Genomic DNA, 16030 nt, shown 5'->3' with positions numbered 1-16030 from the left:
TTCTTTCTGCCTCCAGATCTGTCTGTCTGTCTTGGGCAGTTGTTTTCACTTTGGTAGTTTCAGATGTGGTTCAGTGAAGCATGGGCTGTGAGCCCTGGGCATCACTTGGTCCCCTGTGGGATTTCATTGTGTCAAAGAAGTGCTGTCACATGGGTTTTTTCCTATGATGGTTTTCTTTGTCAATCTCACTGGCTCCTCTCAGAGATCCTTTTTGTTAAAATGGGAGGCAGTTCAGACCCCTTTTAAATTGCAAATAGTACATGTTCCTCTATTCTTGTAAACAGATCCTCCTTTGCTTGGCTTACAGCAGGCAAGAACAGTTGTACAGCCACCTCTGTTAAAGTTGCCAGGGGAAAAAAGGGATGTTGCTTGGGACTATCGTGGTTTCCAAATTGTTGGAAGCTTTTTTGTATATCACTTCCAGCAGTGGAGCTTACAATGATCCTTGCTTTAGAGTATTTCTCTACTGCCATGAGCAGGAAGAGAGCAGCTTAGTTTTTACAGCTTCTTCACTTCCCACTGCAATCCTGTTCATTAGACATTATGTGGTGCCTTCCTAGTTTTCAAGAAGAAATACAGTCTGTTCTATGACCTATCTTAACAGACAGCATGGATAAATTTCTAATTTAGAAGGCTGTTACATGTGGAGGTGTATTTTGATTTCTAGGCATAGGACCAACTAGGCAGGTGCAAACCCATGATCATTCTGTCCACATTGTGACAAAGCTGAACACAACCCTCTGTGTCCAGAAATGGTGTTGCCATATTGTCTCAGCAGTAGGTGAAATAGGCCCTTGCTCTTATGTGTTATAAACATTGTCATTGCAAAGAGTTGCAATTTTCTTGAGTGATAATTTCTACTGCAAAACATATATGCTGTGTTCGATCCTTTCATTTTGTCCTTCTGTGCCTTGAGAGATTTCAACATGAAAGAAGCAGGTTTTTAAAGTCATCCTGGGCATATAGAACAGCAGAAACACATCTAATACTTTTTTCTGTAGCAGTTAGCTTTCAACTCAGAAATCAGCAGCAGTTAAACACTTAGGCTATTTCTCCAACCACGTGTATCAATCCATCTTCCTGCACGAAGAATTTTATTTGGCTTTTGGACAGTTTTGGTTTCCTATTTGGGTCTCTTGGCCTGCAGGAGGAAATAAATTTTATGAATGAAGAGGTTTGCACATGAAGTATTGTAAACAGGGCAAGATTGCAGAACCCAAGGGAAAGATAAGCAATCCAGTCAGTGTTTGGAAATACTTCTTGAACCTGTTATGGAAATAATTGCCTGAGACCAGCAGTTTATAATTAGCCTGATAGGTTTCATGATTGGCTTGCAGATATCTAAACATTCTAAATGTTTTTATGCTGTCTGTGTGATCGATCTCAGCTATTCTTGTGCAAACTTAGAGTCCTGTGTTCAGAATTCTGTGCAGCCAGCTAAGACAGTATTTGGACCAACTTTTTCAAAACTCAGAGTTCGATTCTCTGATAAAGGTTTTACAGGCTAACTTCTGCAAGCACACTGTACTAACTGCCTTGGCATTGTTTGTTCCTGAGGAACAGCGTTTTGTGATGTTCCCAGTCTTCATTCTCATCACTTTGATGAACTCATCACAGTGCTAGAGCTTCTGTTGCTCAGATTTACTTGTTGATGTGATTCCAACCGAGCCTGCTCCCTGTAACATGCTGGCAATTAATATTATTTTCCTGTTCTCAAATCTGTTATGAAGCACAAGTTAATGTAAATGGATGAATCAGTTTGAGAGTCCCAGGGTCACAGAAAATTAATATTGATAGTCTTTTCAAAGCTTGATGTCTAATGTCAGTCATGAAAACCACACAACCAAAACTGGTTTAAATTTGCAGATTTCCTCAATGGTATGCTTTTTGGTGCTGTGGGGCTTGTTATTTATGTGAAATCTACCCTTGGCATTTTTTTCTCTATAGTACTTCTGCAAAACCTCTCCAGACACAGCTGTATTAAGAAACAGAGCTAGCAAAAAAGTGTGCTCGAAATTATCTTACATTTTTTCTTTCTTAAGCAAACAGTGGTGAATTTGAGATAAATACAACAAAATGCAAATATCTGAAGTTTCATTCATATTGACTGAATTGAGAAATATACTGCTCTTTTTCCCCACCTAAAAGTTTCAGTTCTGCCCCTTTTGGTGGCTTATTTCACGCTTTGCTCTTTGTGCAAACAGCATTCTGAGTCCAAAATGAGCACATCAAAGCACAGACTAGTTGTATGCATGCCAAGTTAAGAAAGAGGCATAATGACTGGAAAATGTTTCTCATTTATGGAGAAACTGAGATTTAACACCTTTCCCGCAAGCTTCCATTGAATAAGACCTTTTCCTTCAGTTAACATATGTGCAGGCTGAAGACACAAAATATGAGATCACATATTTTTAAAGTTAAAATGTTTTAAATCCCCCTATATCTGAAAGGGTGATTATAATGCTCTACACCAAAGAAGTTTGATGATATACATTTTTATCTGTATGCTACAGGATGTACCTGAAGCTCATAGCCAGAAAAGCTGCTTTTAATCCATGCCAGTAATGAACCATTCTATCTGATCTAGGTAAACATGTCTAGCTTTTTGCCCAGATATTTGAAAACATCTTCTGAAATACACCCCACTTGAGGTAGTTTGCCCTTTTCCACATAAGTGGGCAAAATGTGGAACCAAAGAAAGAAATGTGAAAACAAGACCAGTCTCTGCACAAAAGGCCAAATGTCCTAGACAGAAAAAATCATTCACAGACATTCATTTAGAGATCTGAGGGATCTTGACTTGAAACATCCTTTTTCTGTGTTTTCATTGTGAATTAGTGACAGCATGGATTTTTGTAATCGTTAGGCATTTGTGGACCTTGCTGTGACATTTATGCAGCCAGAGAGCAGTACCTCAGTGCTACAGTGATCTTAGAGGTATTTACAGCTTGCTAATCATACTTAGCATTCTGTATCCATCTCAGAGAAGCCATGTTGTGTTTTGTTTGTTTTTCTTTATATGAAAATTAATGCATTTATTTAGCAAAACCTTATTAGAAAGTTGAAGACCTGTGAGTAAAATGTTTTTGTGCAGAATCCCACTGAAGACCACAGACTTGATATAGTCAGACCCGATGCCCAGGTCTCCAGAAGCTGTAGATTTATTCCTGGTCACATTGTCCTAATGAACTCTTACTAACTTAATGCTCATTCAGAACGGCTTTGAGACAGGACTTTCTTCATTTATTTCCCATAGTTAACTTTTCTTTCTCCTCTCCAATACCCCTTCTCATATTCTCATGTGCCACTGAGCAGAGTCAGACAGCAGACTTGCATGAATGTCTGTGTCTCATTCTACAGGCAGATGGAAACATGGTGCATCCGCTCTCCATGCAGACAAGAACTTGCTTTCCCTATGTTCCAAGCCAGCTGACATGGTCACTGCAATGTTGAGCTGAGCAAATACATGCTGTCTCCCATCAGGGCTCATTGCTTCAGGCCTGGCACTGCCTGGGTTGCTTTTCCATGCTCTGGCAAGTGTGGCACAAGGGCAGAGCCAGCTCCCTTTGCCTGCACGGTGCTGTGGGGACATAGCCCCAGCCAACCTCTGAGCGGCCCTTTTATTTATTTCGTGTAAACGAGAAACCACATAACCAGCACTATCCATCTCTAGCGTGCCAGAGAATGCAGGGTGTTGTTTTTCCCTTTTTTTGTTATAATAAATCCAAGGAGAACTGAGAATGTTGCAACCTCAGCTGTCTTTTCTCCTTAGAAGCTTGGTTGGTTTTCTTACCCCAATTTCCTTAGGAGCTGTGCCTTGTGAAATTGCCCTGCCTGTCCATCGAATAGATTCCTAATCAGTTTGAGACCTGTCTGACAGGAAGGTAAACATCTTGAAGATACTAATTTCCTGAAAGCTTTGTGAAACTTGTCTGGGTAAAGGACAGATCCAGAGAAGAGTGGCTCAATGAGGGGGCTGGAGAGCTCAGCAGGGATCTGTTCTGTCTGTCTTCTCAGGTAGCCAGGCAGCACAAGTGAGCTGACAGGTCCATGACAGGCACAGGCTGCAAACCAGCCACATCATCTTGCTCAGGAGCTTGGGGATGTGAGGGAGAGTTTAGCAAGCTCAGGGGAGACAGAAGGTAGAAACTGGAGATAGTCCAAAGTCTGGGAAGTGCTAGCACAAATGTATAGGAAGAACTACTGCTGTGTTAATGTAGGGCCATCAGAGGCAGATCTGTAGGAGACAAAGCTCCATTAATCCTTCTACCCAGAGATTGACTTATTTCAATTTAAGTGTTTTTAAAGAAAGTGACAAATTGCCTCATGACCTAATGGGTTATATTCCGATGCTAACCAGCTCACAGGATGGATTTAGGCACACTCCATGGCTCCTTGTAGAAACAGTGGAGAAATGTAGTCACAGCATCTAAGCAGGAGGTCTGTAAACAGCTATTACTCCTCTCCACTGACTGAAAGGAGCTCTTGGGACTATGTGGTCTGATTTACTCATGAATCTCTCTAACTTTTCCACTGTTGTGGCAGGCAACCTACATGTGGCCCAATACCTGTTTAGTCAGGGAGTCAGAAACACTGAGTTTGGTTTTGGGCTCAAAAGGGCCACTTGTGTGGGTCTGCATTTGGAGGAGGAATGAATTTAGAAGACCAATTTTGCAGCCATCTTGAAAGGGACTGTTTGTGCTAAATGCTGAAAAATCATCCTCTTAAAAATCAGATAAAGCACCCCAGAGTGAGGCATCAAGGTACATCCAGTTGTTTTTGAAATTAGATGGCTGCCACTTTGCCTCAATTTCCATCTGAAGAGATTTCCTAGTATGTAATCAAGTTGAATTCCATTTGATGTATAGTACTGCTCTGAACTGCTTTGAAATTTTCAGATTAAAGGCACCATAGAAAACCAAAGCATTTAATGTTATGTTACACTATAAATTTTAATTACTAGCAATATCTTATTTTAAATAAATTATGTTTGCATGAGAAATTTTTAAGCACTATTGTAAATCATCTGGACAAGAATGATATTAAAATAAATGTGCAGCTGAAATAATTTATAAGACCTTTTCACTGTGTGAAAAGGGTATGTTACTGAAATGCCTTCTTGCTGCTGTACTGTGATCTCTCTCAATGCCTCCTGTACTTAAGTAAACTTTGATTTTCCTATTAAGTTTGATGTATGACTATATCACATACAGCCTGCCTCAACAGCTGGTTAATTATTTATTAAGGGTCAGGAGGAATTGGAAGATTAAAGGCAAACCAAAACTGAAGGAGAATAAAAAACATTCCTCCTAAGTGAGCTTGTACAGCAACTATTTTTTTAGAAAAAGTTTCTGCTTTATATTTATCTTATTCTTTACTTTCTGTCTCCTCCTAGAGAATTTTTTTAAGCTCTTTTGAGGATCTGAATGGCATTGCTCTATGAATTGAAAGAAGAGATGTCTCTGGCAGTCTCTACCCCTTTTCCCTTCTCTGGATCTCGTAGTCTCTCTAGCACTGCTTCCAAATTAGAGTTTGGTTTGAGGAAAAGGCAGGCGTTCTGTTTTGTTCTGTATTTACAAAAGTCGTGTTTATGGTTTTTTCCCTTGCTTAGAGCCACTTAGTCTTTTGCAACATCACAGATTAAAGTTGCCCAGAGATGGGAGGCTTCATGTGAAAATCTCTATAATGCCTGCGCTTTGCATGTGGCAGAGGAGAAAAGGGTAAAATCCGCACTGTCTCCGAGCACGTGGGCCTGCAGGGAAGCATTGGGACGGGCAGTGATTGTGTGTATATTGGTAGTGGTGAAAAACTCCCAGGGAGTGATGAATGTTGTCATATCTCTCGTTCCAGCCACACTGGAATGGCAAGGCTGAGCTGTCACTATGAAGTATTGCTGTCATCATTCCCCTCCTTATTTCTCACTACATTTTAATCAGACTTTGGTAAGGTAAAGAAAAGTCATCTAGAGAAGGTGCAGAAATGCCCAAGCTAACCTTTTTTGTTAGTAACACAATTCATACATCAAAAGAAAGACTGCTTGTAGAGCAATATTGTTTTCAGTAAATCACCCAAATTCATTTTGGGTATTTTTGAGCAGCAAAGGCATTTATCTTTCTCTAGACCTCTCCCTGGGATGTTTTCAAAGTTAGAAGTTTCATTTGTCCATTGAAAATTATTATTGGTTTTGGTATGTTACCTTAGTATTACATTTAATTTCAGAAAAAAGGAATATTAAAGATTTCATTTGATCTGATATGTTGTTTTTAGAGGGAGAAAGGCAATGTTTGTCAGTTTGCCCCATCTTGAGATAGGAATATTTTTAAAAATCTCAGTAAACATATGGAGGATGAGAAAAATCCTAACCTGTCCACCCTCTATGAGAAAAAAGTTTGTGTAATAGCAAGAATACAGAACTGTACATGCAGTATCTTGTGGCTCACTGAAGAAAGCTTTTTACACTGTGACTTATGACTCCCATTCTGGAAAATGGGACAGACTAGAAACTGGAATTATTTAATTGTGTTGGAAAGATTTGTAAAGAAAAAGTTAAAATTTTTCTTAGACTTCAGAACAGACATGCAAAGGTTCTGCTATTCTGCATGCTCCAGGAAGGGGATCAGAGTTGTCAGTTTGCAGTGGTGTCAATAAAAATTGGAGGTATTCAGTGATTTGCAAAACAAAAAAATCGACTGCCAAGCAATTAAAAGCATGTGTGAATACTAGCACACAGATTTCTGACTTTACTCAGTTGAGGATCCTCATCCTGAGAGAAAGGGATCATTAGCTGAGTTGCAGCACTATGCAAACCCAGGTGTGTGGTGTCTGGACAGGGGTGGTAAGTCCAGAGGGCTCTGCACTGCCTGTGACCTGCTTGCAGTTAGCTCAAGGATATCTGCATCATCCCTTATCACGTGGGGTAAACATTCCTGGCTGCTTACCAGGGCTTTATGATGAGCAGTCTCTCTCATGCTTAAATACCCCAGACAGGCTAAAAAGGATGTTACTCCTTTGACTGAGAATAAGTCAGTTATTGTGGCTGCAGTGTTTGTAGTTAGACATTGAAGGAAAATGTGCAGTCATTTGGCTTATGTTTTTATGGCACCCTTGTCTGGCAGATGACTAAATCTGTGTGTTTTTCCCTGTAGCTTGACTAGTTTGTTTCAACACATGGCAAAGCTATGGAAAGCAAATATAAGTCATGCAATGTCTGAAACTTCACCAATTTGTAGGTTTGCAAAGTGCCCTCCAACAACTTTTCCATAATCTTTGACTGAGAAATCAAAGTCTCTTGATGAAAATGTTCTTTGGCTTGTTTGGAAAAAAAAAAAACAGCCCATAAGCATAAGACTGAACTGATCTATAAGGGGCTGATGATAAACTAGAGCTGATTGACAAAATTTCATATTACTTTATAGAAGATGAGAAAATAAAAGAATGCCAAATAGACTAAACAACTAAAATGGAGCAGGGACTCAGAGGACTGGGGTTCTATTGCTGTGTCTAGAACTTGTTTTCTGGGTAACTTCAGAAAAGTCATTTTATTTTTGTACTTGGGTTTTCTCATTTTTCAAATGAAATATTTTCACTGATCTCCTCTGTAAGCTGCTTTGAGATGCCAATTAGAAATAGAGTCTAGGATCTGGGAATCACAAAATGTAGATGTTTGTTATCTGCTAGCTAGTAGCTCATACCTCAGTCTTTATGTCCTCTGCAGTTTCTGGGCAGAGTCTGCCAGGCTAGTGTGTCTTATCCATTGTAGCAGCAAGAGAAGCCTGCAGGTAGCCAGGTTTCTGATGGTTAGTCATGCTCTTGCTGCCGTGTTCTGGCAGGGGTTCTCCCAGATGAGGATGACTGTACATAATGGTCCATGAGGCTGAGAGATGGCTCTGGAAGCAGAGATGGTCCCTTCAGCACTCGCCACACTCCTCCTCTCTGTCTCCAAACCCCTGCATTCCTGCATCCATGGAACTTGTTACTGGTAAAATGATACCTAGCATAAGTTTCTTATGACGGAGAGAGACCACATTCGTTTTTTAATCTCCTAATTGGTTTAAAGGCAGGTCTGGAAATCAGGTCTCCATTTCCAGTGCATGGAGTCTCTGGTGCTCATACAGCCCATGACACTGAGACTGGCATTCCTGCAATGGCCCCACACAGAGGAATTCCCAGAGCTGGATTAGCTTAGTTCTGTACCTGCAGTAGGAACTCCTGGCACAGTTCAGCTGATGTGCAAGAAGCCAGTGCCAGCCACTTCAGCATGGGGCTTCCTGATTTGGCTGCAGTGCTGAGCAAATGCATCTGTAACCCTTTTTTCCATGTGAGCATTTACCTGGAGCCACTGTGTGGAGGAAAGAAACCATTTGATGGATTGTGTTGAAGAGAAATCCATGGGGATTTTATGAATTTCCCTTATCCACATCATCTTTGCCTCTCATTTTTCTGGATAAAGCAGAATAGCCTGCAGCTTTTGCCATAAATTCATGCTTTTTTCTCTGTGACCTAATTAGTTTTTTAACCTTTCCTGACAGCTCTTTTGTGGTGGATATAGCCAGGATATAGGGACAATGAAGAGACATTTTGAGTGAACACATAGCTAGATTAGAGACAAGGAAAAAACTTGAAGGATCTGATTAGGTTAAATAGAAAAGCAATAAGGTTTGGATTATCTCTTTGTTTTTCAGTTGCTGGTAAATTAGGCTTCAGGAATGGTTTGGGGTTTAGTTGCTAATTTAGGATGCACGAGCTCCAGAGATTTAGAAGGACATGGATACTTCACATTTCCATCACATGTAAGCAATAGCTCTTTTTCATGTGATTCTTCCTTAGTACAGAGAAACAAAAACATTTGTTTTGTAACCTGTAGATAGATCCAGAAAATAAAAGTAGGCAACCACTTACTGAAATGCCAGTATTGTACCAGCCTTTTGCAGCAGAAAATGTATGCACAAAGTAGAAATAAACTGAGAGATTGACTCACATTAAGTTACTTGTCATATGAAACTCAGGTGCCCAGCAAAAGTATAAATATCTAAAAAAAGGCTTATTTTCACCTGAAGAAAATTACCTGTTCAGGATTTGAAACGTAAAGGAAATTTATTTGCACCAAGTTGCTTTTCTTTCCAAAAATAATTTTTCATCCTTTTTTTTTCCTTGTTTAATTTCAGTTCTTGGGTGATGCACATGTGTTTCCCACCCTCTCTGAACACCCTCTGTATTTTATGTCAATACACAAACAGGCCTGCTGGACCATTCCACTTTACAATCAGGGCTGCTTAAGAAAGGCAAGTGCTTTCTTAAATGAGTGTAACAAATTTCCTTGAAAATATCATTAAAACTCCTAAGTTTTATAGGAATAATAAGCAGACAGGATTATCAAAGAGGGGCTCATGGAATATGCTCCTTGATCTTTTCATGCCTGAATGAAATGCCTTGGCTCTGAGTAGAGCATATCCTCTATTAAATCCCAGTCACATTTGCTGGGGCAGCAGGGATCAGTCTCTGTAGACTCTAACTATTTAAAGTTCATCAGTTTCCAGGCTGGAAATGTGCACACACAGTTGCTCCATGTCAGTACTCCTAAATGTTTTCTTTAAATTTTAATTGAAAAATGGTTTGAAAACAAAGCTTACCTGACAGAATTTTCTATGGTTTCACAGTGAGGAAGTATGGAGTTTCCTCTTAAAAACTCAGTAACTGTCTGAAAACCTGGAATGGATTTTGACTATATATGAGATAAGATCCATTTCAGTATTTAGAACATAATGCACGCGAGGTAAACCCAAAACCTGATTGGGTGAGTCATTACCATTCCTTCAAAAGGAGTGTGTAGGGATCTAGACTAAGTTCTTACGTGGGATGCCACTGTGGTCAGATATTGGAGTCAGCGCGGCATTGGAAAATGCCATGCAGAGGTGACCCAACACTGGATCTTGGTCCTTCTGAGGATTCTTCATATTAGAAGGTGTATATAAGAAAAGAAAATGAGCCAACGGTACTCTTGTTACTCCTTATATTGGAATTCTTCTCTCTGACTAATTTAGGAATTATTTTACCTTTTCTCTTTGATGTGCTGAGACTTCATGAACTTCTGTCTCTAGCTTTTGTAAGAGCCATTCCTTTTATATTAATGACACATGAGCTCATCAGATTCCTGAACTGAAGAGGCATCATGCTGGAATGCCACACCATCCACCTCTGAGCCTGCAGATATGCACAGCACATTTGCCATGAGGACAAATGATACGGTGGCAAAGAGGAGTCTGCAGAGTTTGCAGATGCAAGTCAGATAAAGAGACCGCATGAGCTGTCCTAGCCTGCATGGCTCAACCTTCCTCACAAAAGAATGCTTCATGTCATCCCATTAGTCCCTTCAAATGTTCTGTCATTTGAGTTAGTAGGGGTTAAATATGCACACCAAATTAAAGAAAGGCATTTGTTAATGAAGGCTGATAGACAGAGGTGTGGATTCGATCCACTGACAAGATTTTGTAGAGGTGACCTGATCTTCTGCTATATCATTTCTCTGTAGGTGTAGCTCATGTATGACATGTTGTTCATGTCCTGCACTGAGCCAACACAAGGATGTGTACTACCCAACATCTAGACACAGACCTCTGGAGCATGTGCCTGATACACTGCCAGTATTGCTTAAAATTCATGATGTATGAGTCTAGGCAGAGTTGGTGTAACCATCTCGCTGGTCAGCTCTTTTTACGAAATACACATTCTTAGAACTTTCTTGCATTAAAAATAGAAGTTCATCATTTATGAAGTGCTAGTGCTGGTGATAACACCAAAATTCAGAAATCATAGACTCAGTACATTTTCTTCTGCATGTTGTGTCCCCGCCTCATATCAAAAGATTACAAATCACAAAATTTTGGCTATAAGAATGGATTTTTAGTTCCTTTAATCAACAGTTTCTGTCCTTCAGGTTGTTAATGAGTGTCTTCATAACAGCACTCATAACAGCACACTTTTTAACCTTTAAAACAAGCTGTTCCACAACCTCTCGAATCCATGATGTCTGGTTTCCTACAAATTTGTGTTTCGTGGCTGGATTCTCTGTTGTCTAATAAGATGTATGTTCAAGGTGAAGTTTTTCCCATGATTCTGCCTTTCTAAAAATTTTCCTCTTGTTAGATTCTCTGGTATCTGATAACGATGAGATTAGGTCCAGTCTCTCCCACTGTGAAAGGACTAATAGGGTCTCCAGCTGCATCCACCTGACAAATAATGTTTGCCCTCAGAAGAGCTGCCAAGGACAGAAACCCTGGACCACAGTGCAGCCTCATTTGTTAGCTTGTCTTTCAGGTGGTCGAAAGTTCATCTGCACAATTAAACAGTCAAGACCTTTAAAACTGGTGCAACAGAATGTGTAAATTTCCCTTACAGATGAAAGCAGGTCTTGTGAAAGTGACATTTTCAAATTTGATGTGAACCATGCTGTATTTATCTCTCTCAAGCCCTACTTTGAATATTTTTTCACAAGCTACTGCATCAAGAAGGGCACACTTAAATGCAGCTGATGTGTTTGAGTGAGATAGGGTTTGCAGGATTTTTAATCTTTTTAATCCCATCAGGTTCTTCCTCTATTTCGGATTTGAAGTTTCTTATACCATACCCAATTTAGCCCACAAGGCATGGTTCCCAAAGCATTCCCAGTAGAATGATAAAGGCCATTCTTCCTCTGTACACACAGATTACAATCTTTTTAAGGTACATCATTATCCATCTGAATCCAAGGAAAAACTGTCATATCAAGTAGAGCTCCGTTCATTGACCCAGTTAAGAGAAAGCCCTGTACCAAAGGTCATTATGGGTCCTGCCTTGCTCTGGTGCTCTATGATAAGGACCAAAGTAAATTAAATCTCCAGTGACTCAGCTGCAATCAGAGGAAAATTTATTGCCTAGTCGCTGCTACAGCATATGGATTTGTCTCTCCCTGAGTACACAGATACGCAGTAAGCATGCAGGGAGTCCCATTGAGGGGAATGAGCCTGTTATTTTGCAACAGGCTGTTGTGGCTGTTTCAGGGGCACCTGAAGCCTCCAGAAGGAAAAGGAATTAGCTGGGTACAGTGGAAACTTCTGCAAATGGGTCAAAGAGTAGTGCTGTTAAAAGCCAGAAAGCAGGTGCACACAATGTCCTTTTTGAGCAGACGAACAGTGTCAATAGGCAGTCAAACCAGAGCAGCTCCACTGCCCATTAATTCTGTCTCTCATTCCACCATTTCCTGTTCATTAACTCCCTCCTGCATTTCCCCTCTCTGCCGGAGCACATTACTCAGACTCAGTAATTGTCTCCAAAAGGGAAGGGTGTTGAAAGAAAAGGCCAGACCAAGACTCTGCATTCCCCACCTCTCCCAAACTAGCTTTTCTGCTAGAAAGAAACCAAACAAGCATTTTACACTTCCTTGGAAAGATAAATGTAAGTCAGGCTTAAGGAAGGTATGTGCCCTCCAGCCAGGATTTACCTTTGTGCTGCTTATTCTGTCAAGAAAACTTGTTTTGTTCTGAAAGGACTGTCTCACTCACCTCTAAATCTCACCCATGCTCTAAATCCTCAGGAAGAAATAAACACAAGAGTCTGGCTTTGTTTTTAACTGGCTTTTGTAAGGAGGGCAATTTGTTTCTTCTCGCTTTTTTGTAAGTTTTGATATATTTTAAGTGGGACTGTTATGCTTGGCTGAGTGTAGTGGCAGCTTGATGAACTGTATGGACACACACACAGATAAATGGTATATTTGTTCTCTGGGAATGGCAGCAAATGCTTCCCTTTTGATAGGTATCCATTGGCTTACCGTGGTCCATGTTTCTCAGTGCTGGACTAGAGAAGTGTCACCTCTGGTCCCAGGCCCTGTCCAGCATGGACAAGGGGCCAGAGAACCTTCTCTTACCTCACTCTTCAAAACAGAGTCAAGTATAGCAAGTGTCTGCAGAGATACTGAAGCTCTGTGCAGTGGCAGAAGGGTCTGTGGGCTGGAGGGCTCACATGCTTTGGCCATGAAGCATCATGTCTTCTGGGGTGATATGGAGCTGCCAGGGAATACAGTCTGCAATGTGGCTTTTTTATCCATTGTATTGATAGGCAGCAGCAGTGGGAATGTTTTTTTAATTATTGCATCTCCCTTATCCTGATCAGTGAGTACTGGACTTTTGCTACTGAGTGCCACTGCAAGGGCTGGAACTGTGGAACCACAGTCAGACTCCCAGTTCACGCCAGCTCTGGTGTGTCCCTGAGGGCTGCAAATGCAAGGCCAGACTGATGAACCACACAACCCAGGACTGTTCCGCCCACGTGTTCTGGTGCACCAGGCTTGGACCTTTCACATGGAGATGCTGCCCATGGCTTTGGGATGGTTTGATACAGTTCTGCCCCAAAGTACTGATTCAAATTAAACTCCCCATTAACAGCCCCCGTAATATGTGGCCATGGCTGTAAACACCTCGGTGTATGTGCACGACCCTTTCATGCTAGCTTTGCAGGAATGCCTTCAAAGCCATGCAGAAGTGATACAAGCAGCAAGGAGAAAAGGGACACTGTTTGCGCATTCAAGCAGTTTCTTAGGAGAAGCAGTTCTCCCAAATCTTTCTTGGCAGTTCACTTTCAGCATTATTCCAAATGTCTCCTGCCTGTCCAGTCCTGCACAGCTGAGTAGCTGTGGGGTGAGCACTGTGGTGAGAAACACCCCCAGTGTGTTCATTCAGTGCTCACTTTCAAAATGTGTGGGGATGGATGGGGCTGAAGAACAAAACCAAAGAAGCCGTCACGCGTTATTTAGGACAAACGGACTTGATTATGGATCCTGAAGGTGCTATAAAACTGACGGATTACAGGTTCAGCATTTCTGGGATTTGAGCTGTCTGACTTCCACTGTGCTTTCATTGTATCAGCTCCCCCTCATTTCCTTGCTTTTTGCTGGAAGCATTGCACTGGAGCACAAATGAAGTGAAGCAGGCCCTAACTAGACCCAACAGCTGCCTTTTGTTGCTGCTGTGGAAACAGCTGTAAGGGGGTAATATAATCACTCTTCTGTGGCTGGTCAGCTGCATATCATAAGCACCTTTCTCAGGTTCGGGGACCCCGAGGCAGCTCCTGTGGTGATGTAAATACTAATTGGGCCCACAGCAGGCTATTTTGTGCCCCATTTGACATACTAAGTACTTGTTGTTCTGTCCCATGAGCATGAAGTTGACTGAACAGATATTCCTTGCCACCTCTACTACAATCAGACTCATGTTTCATTTATGTGCAGGAGAGGTCTTTGTACTGGCTCCTGTGAGTGAAAGGGAATGGTTTCTATGCTTTTTGATCTGTTTCTCATCTTTTGTGCACTTTTTTGTGTTATCAGTCATCTTAGGCTTGGAGTGCTCACATTTCGGGTGCTGGATATTTTTTCCTTTCCGTTTTTACAAATAAGCAAGTTTTAAATGGGTGTTGGGGGTTGTTTTTACAAAAACCAAACTCACCTGGACTCACACCAGTTTTGTGTTTTTCTGTCTAAGACTATTGGTTTAAAAGCAGATTTTATAGAAAAATATAGAATAAGTCATAGAAGAAATCATAGGAAGAAAAATTTCACAGTTTATTATCACAAGTCACACGTTATAATGGGCAGGGCACTATTTGATTGTACTTGTAGTGGGACTGGGAGTTGATCTTAGAAACAAGCACAGGAGTATGTAAATATTGAAAACAGCTGAGCAGCAGAATTAAGAAAGTGGTCTGGGAACAGTGTGCCTGAGCTTTAAAAACTGATTTTAATGTGTCCTTGGTAATAACAGTCAGCTTACTTGAACTTTCGTTTTCCCCTATCAAGTCAACTCACTACCCTTTTAAAGTACTTTGAAGCCCCACCTTGGACAGGGTTGTAGCTAGTCAGAAACTGGATATACCGAGTCTCCAAATATCCTTTGCAACTCTTGTGAGATAGCATTTGTTCTGCTGCAGTGGGGTATTACAGTATTTCCTTGGCCAAATCTGTGTTGGATGTAGTCAGTCTGTATCAGAACATTGAACCTAGAGATCATGTAAGGCAAGTGCTCATTGGTTTGGCACAGGAGAGCACATAACGTCCCCGCTGCAGGTAGGGGTGCGGTCGGAGGTGGATCAAGGAGATCCATTATTGATCAGACATGGGAGGAGTGGCATTAAGTATCTGCTCGGAAAAAAAGACATCAGGGAATAAATGAGAAAAACTAATTCAGAAACAAACAAGCAAACAAAAAAAACCCTGTTGCAACCTGTGTATGTTTCTATACTGGAAGTCTTGAGTTCTGTTTCATTTACCCTGCATTTTTATTCCACAGGTTCAGGTTCAGCGGTCGTATTCTTGGCCTTGCTCTCATTCATCAGTACCTTCTTGATGCTTTCTTCACAAGGCCATTCTACAAAGCACTATTAAGGCTGTAAGTATGACCATGCAACCATGCAGAAACAGTGATCCCACAGAGACACAGACCCTTGGGGAGTTACTTCGCGTGCACTGACCTTCAGGTTTTTCTGCTCTTGGTTTGTTGGTCTGCTCACAGACCAACAGTGAAAGAAAATAAACACATTTTAATTTTGTTAATTTAATTTCTCCAGGAATGTGCCATTCATAAATACTATGTTGACAAAAATAAATAAATATGACATTTAGAAACACACATTAGAAAGTACTGACACATAATTCCAGAGTTTACTACCAATGAAAACTTTTGAAGATTCAACCAATTCAATGTGGAAGACTGAAAAACATTGTTAATGGAATGAAACAAAATAATAATGAAAGAAGGAGGGGCGTTTTACTAAGAAAAAATACATCATTTGTCATGCCTCAATGGTGGAGTAGGTTTTCATACCAAAACACAACTTGGACTAATTAAGAATGTTAATGTAGTTATAACCAGTGAACAGGTTTTTTTGGTCTTCTTCTGTCTTTTATTTTAGTAAGCATAAGCTACCAATAATCTATTACTTTCAACTTGAAGTTTATAAGGTTAACTTGTATTGACAATCAGTCCCTCTTTAATTAATAGACTGAAAT

At 40.7% G+C, this 16030-nt stretch overlaps 1 protein-coding gene across 6 annotated transcripts in view; it reads left to right on the top strand.

Moving 5' to 3' along the window:
- The window catches only part of HECW1 (HECT, C2 and WW domain containing E3 ubiquitin protein ligase 1), a 250791-nt gene that overhangs the window by 219784 nt on the left and 14977 nt on the right, over positions 1 to 16030 (top strand). For all 6 annotated transcript variants that reach the window (XM_085051546.1, XM_085051545.1, XM_085051541.1 and 3 more), the window contains one exon: positions 15312 to 15410. In XM_085051546.1, the coding sequence (XP_084907672.1) occupies positions 15312 to 15410 (99 nt within the window). The remainder of the gene's footprint in view (positions 1 to 15311; positions 15411 to 16030) is intronic.

The sequence above is a fragment of the Lichenostomus cassidix genome, chromosome 2 (assembly GCF_008360975.1).
Source record: "Lichenostomus cassidix isolate B80296 chromosome 2, HeHo_3.0, whole genome shotgun sequence".
Taxonomy (NCBI): domain Eukaryota; kingdom Metazoa; phylum Chordata; class Aves; order Passeriformes; family Meliphagidae; genus Lichenostomus; species Lichenostomus cassidix.
Note: the sequence above shows the minus strand (reverse complement) of the source record. Positions and strands in the feature narration are given on the sequence as shown.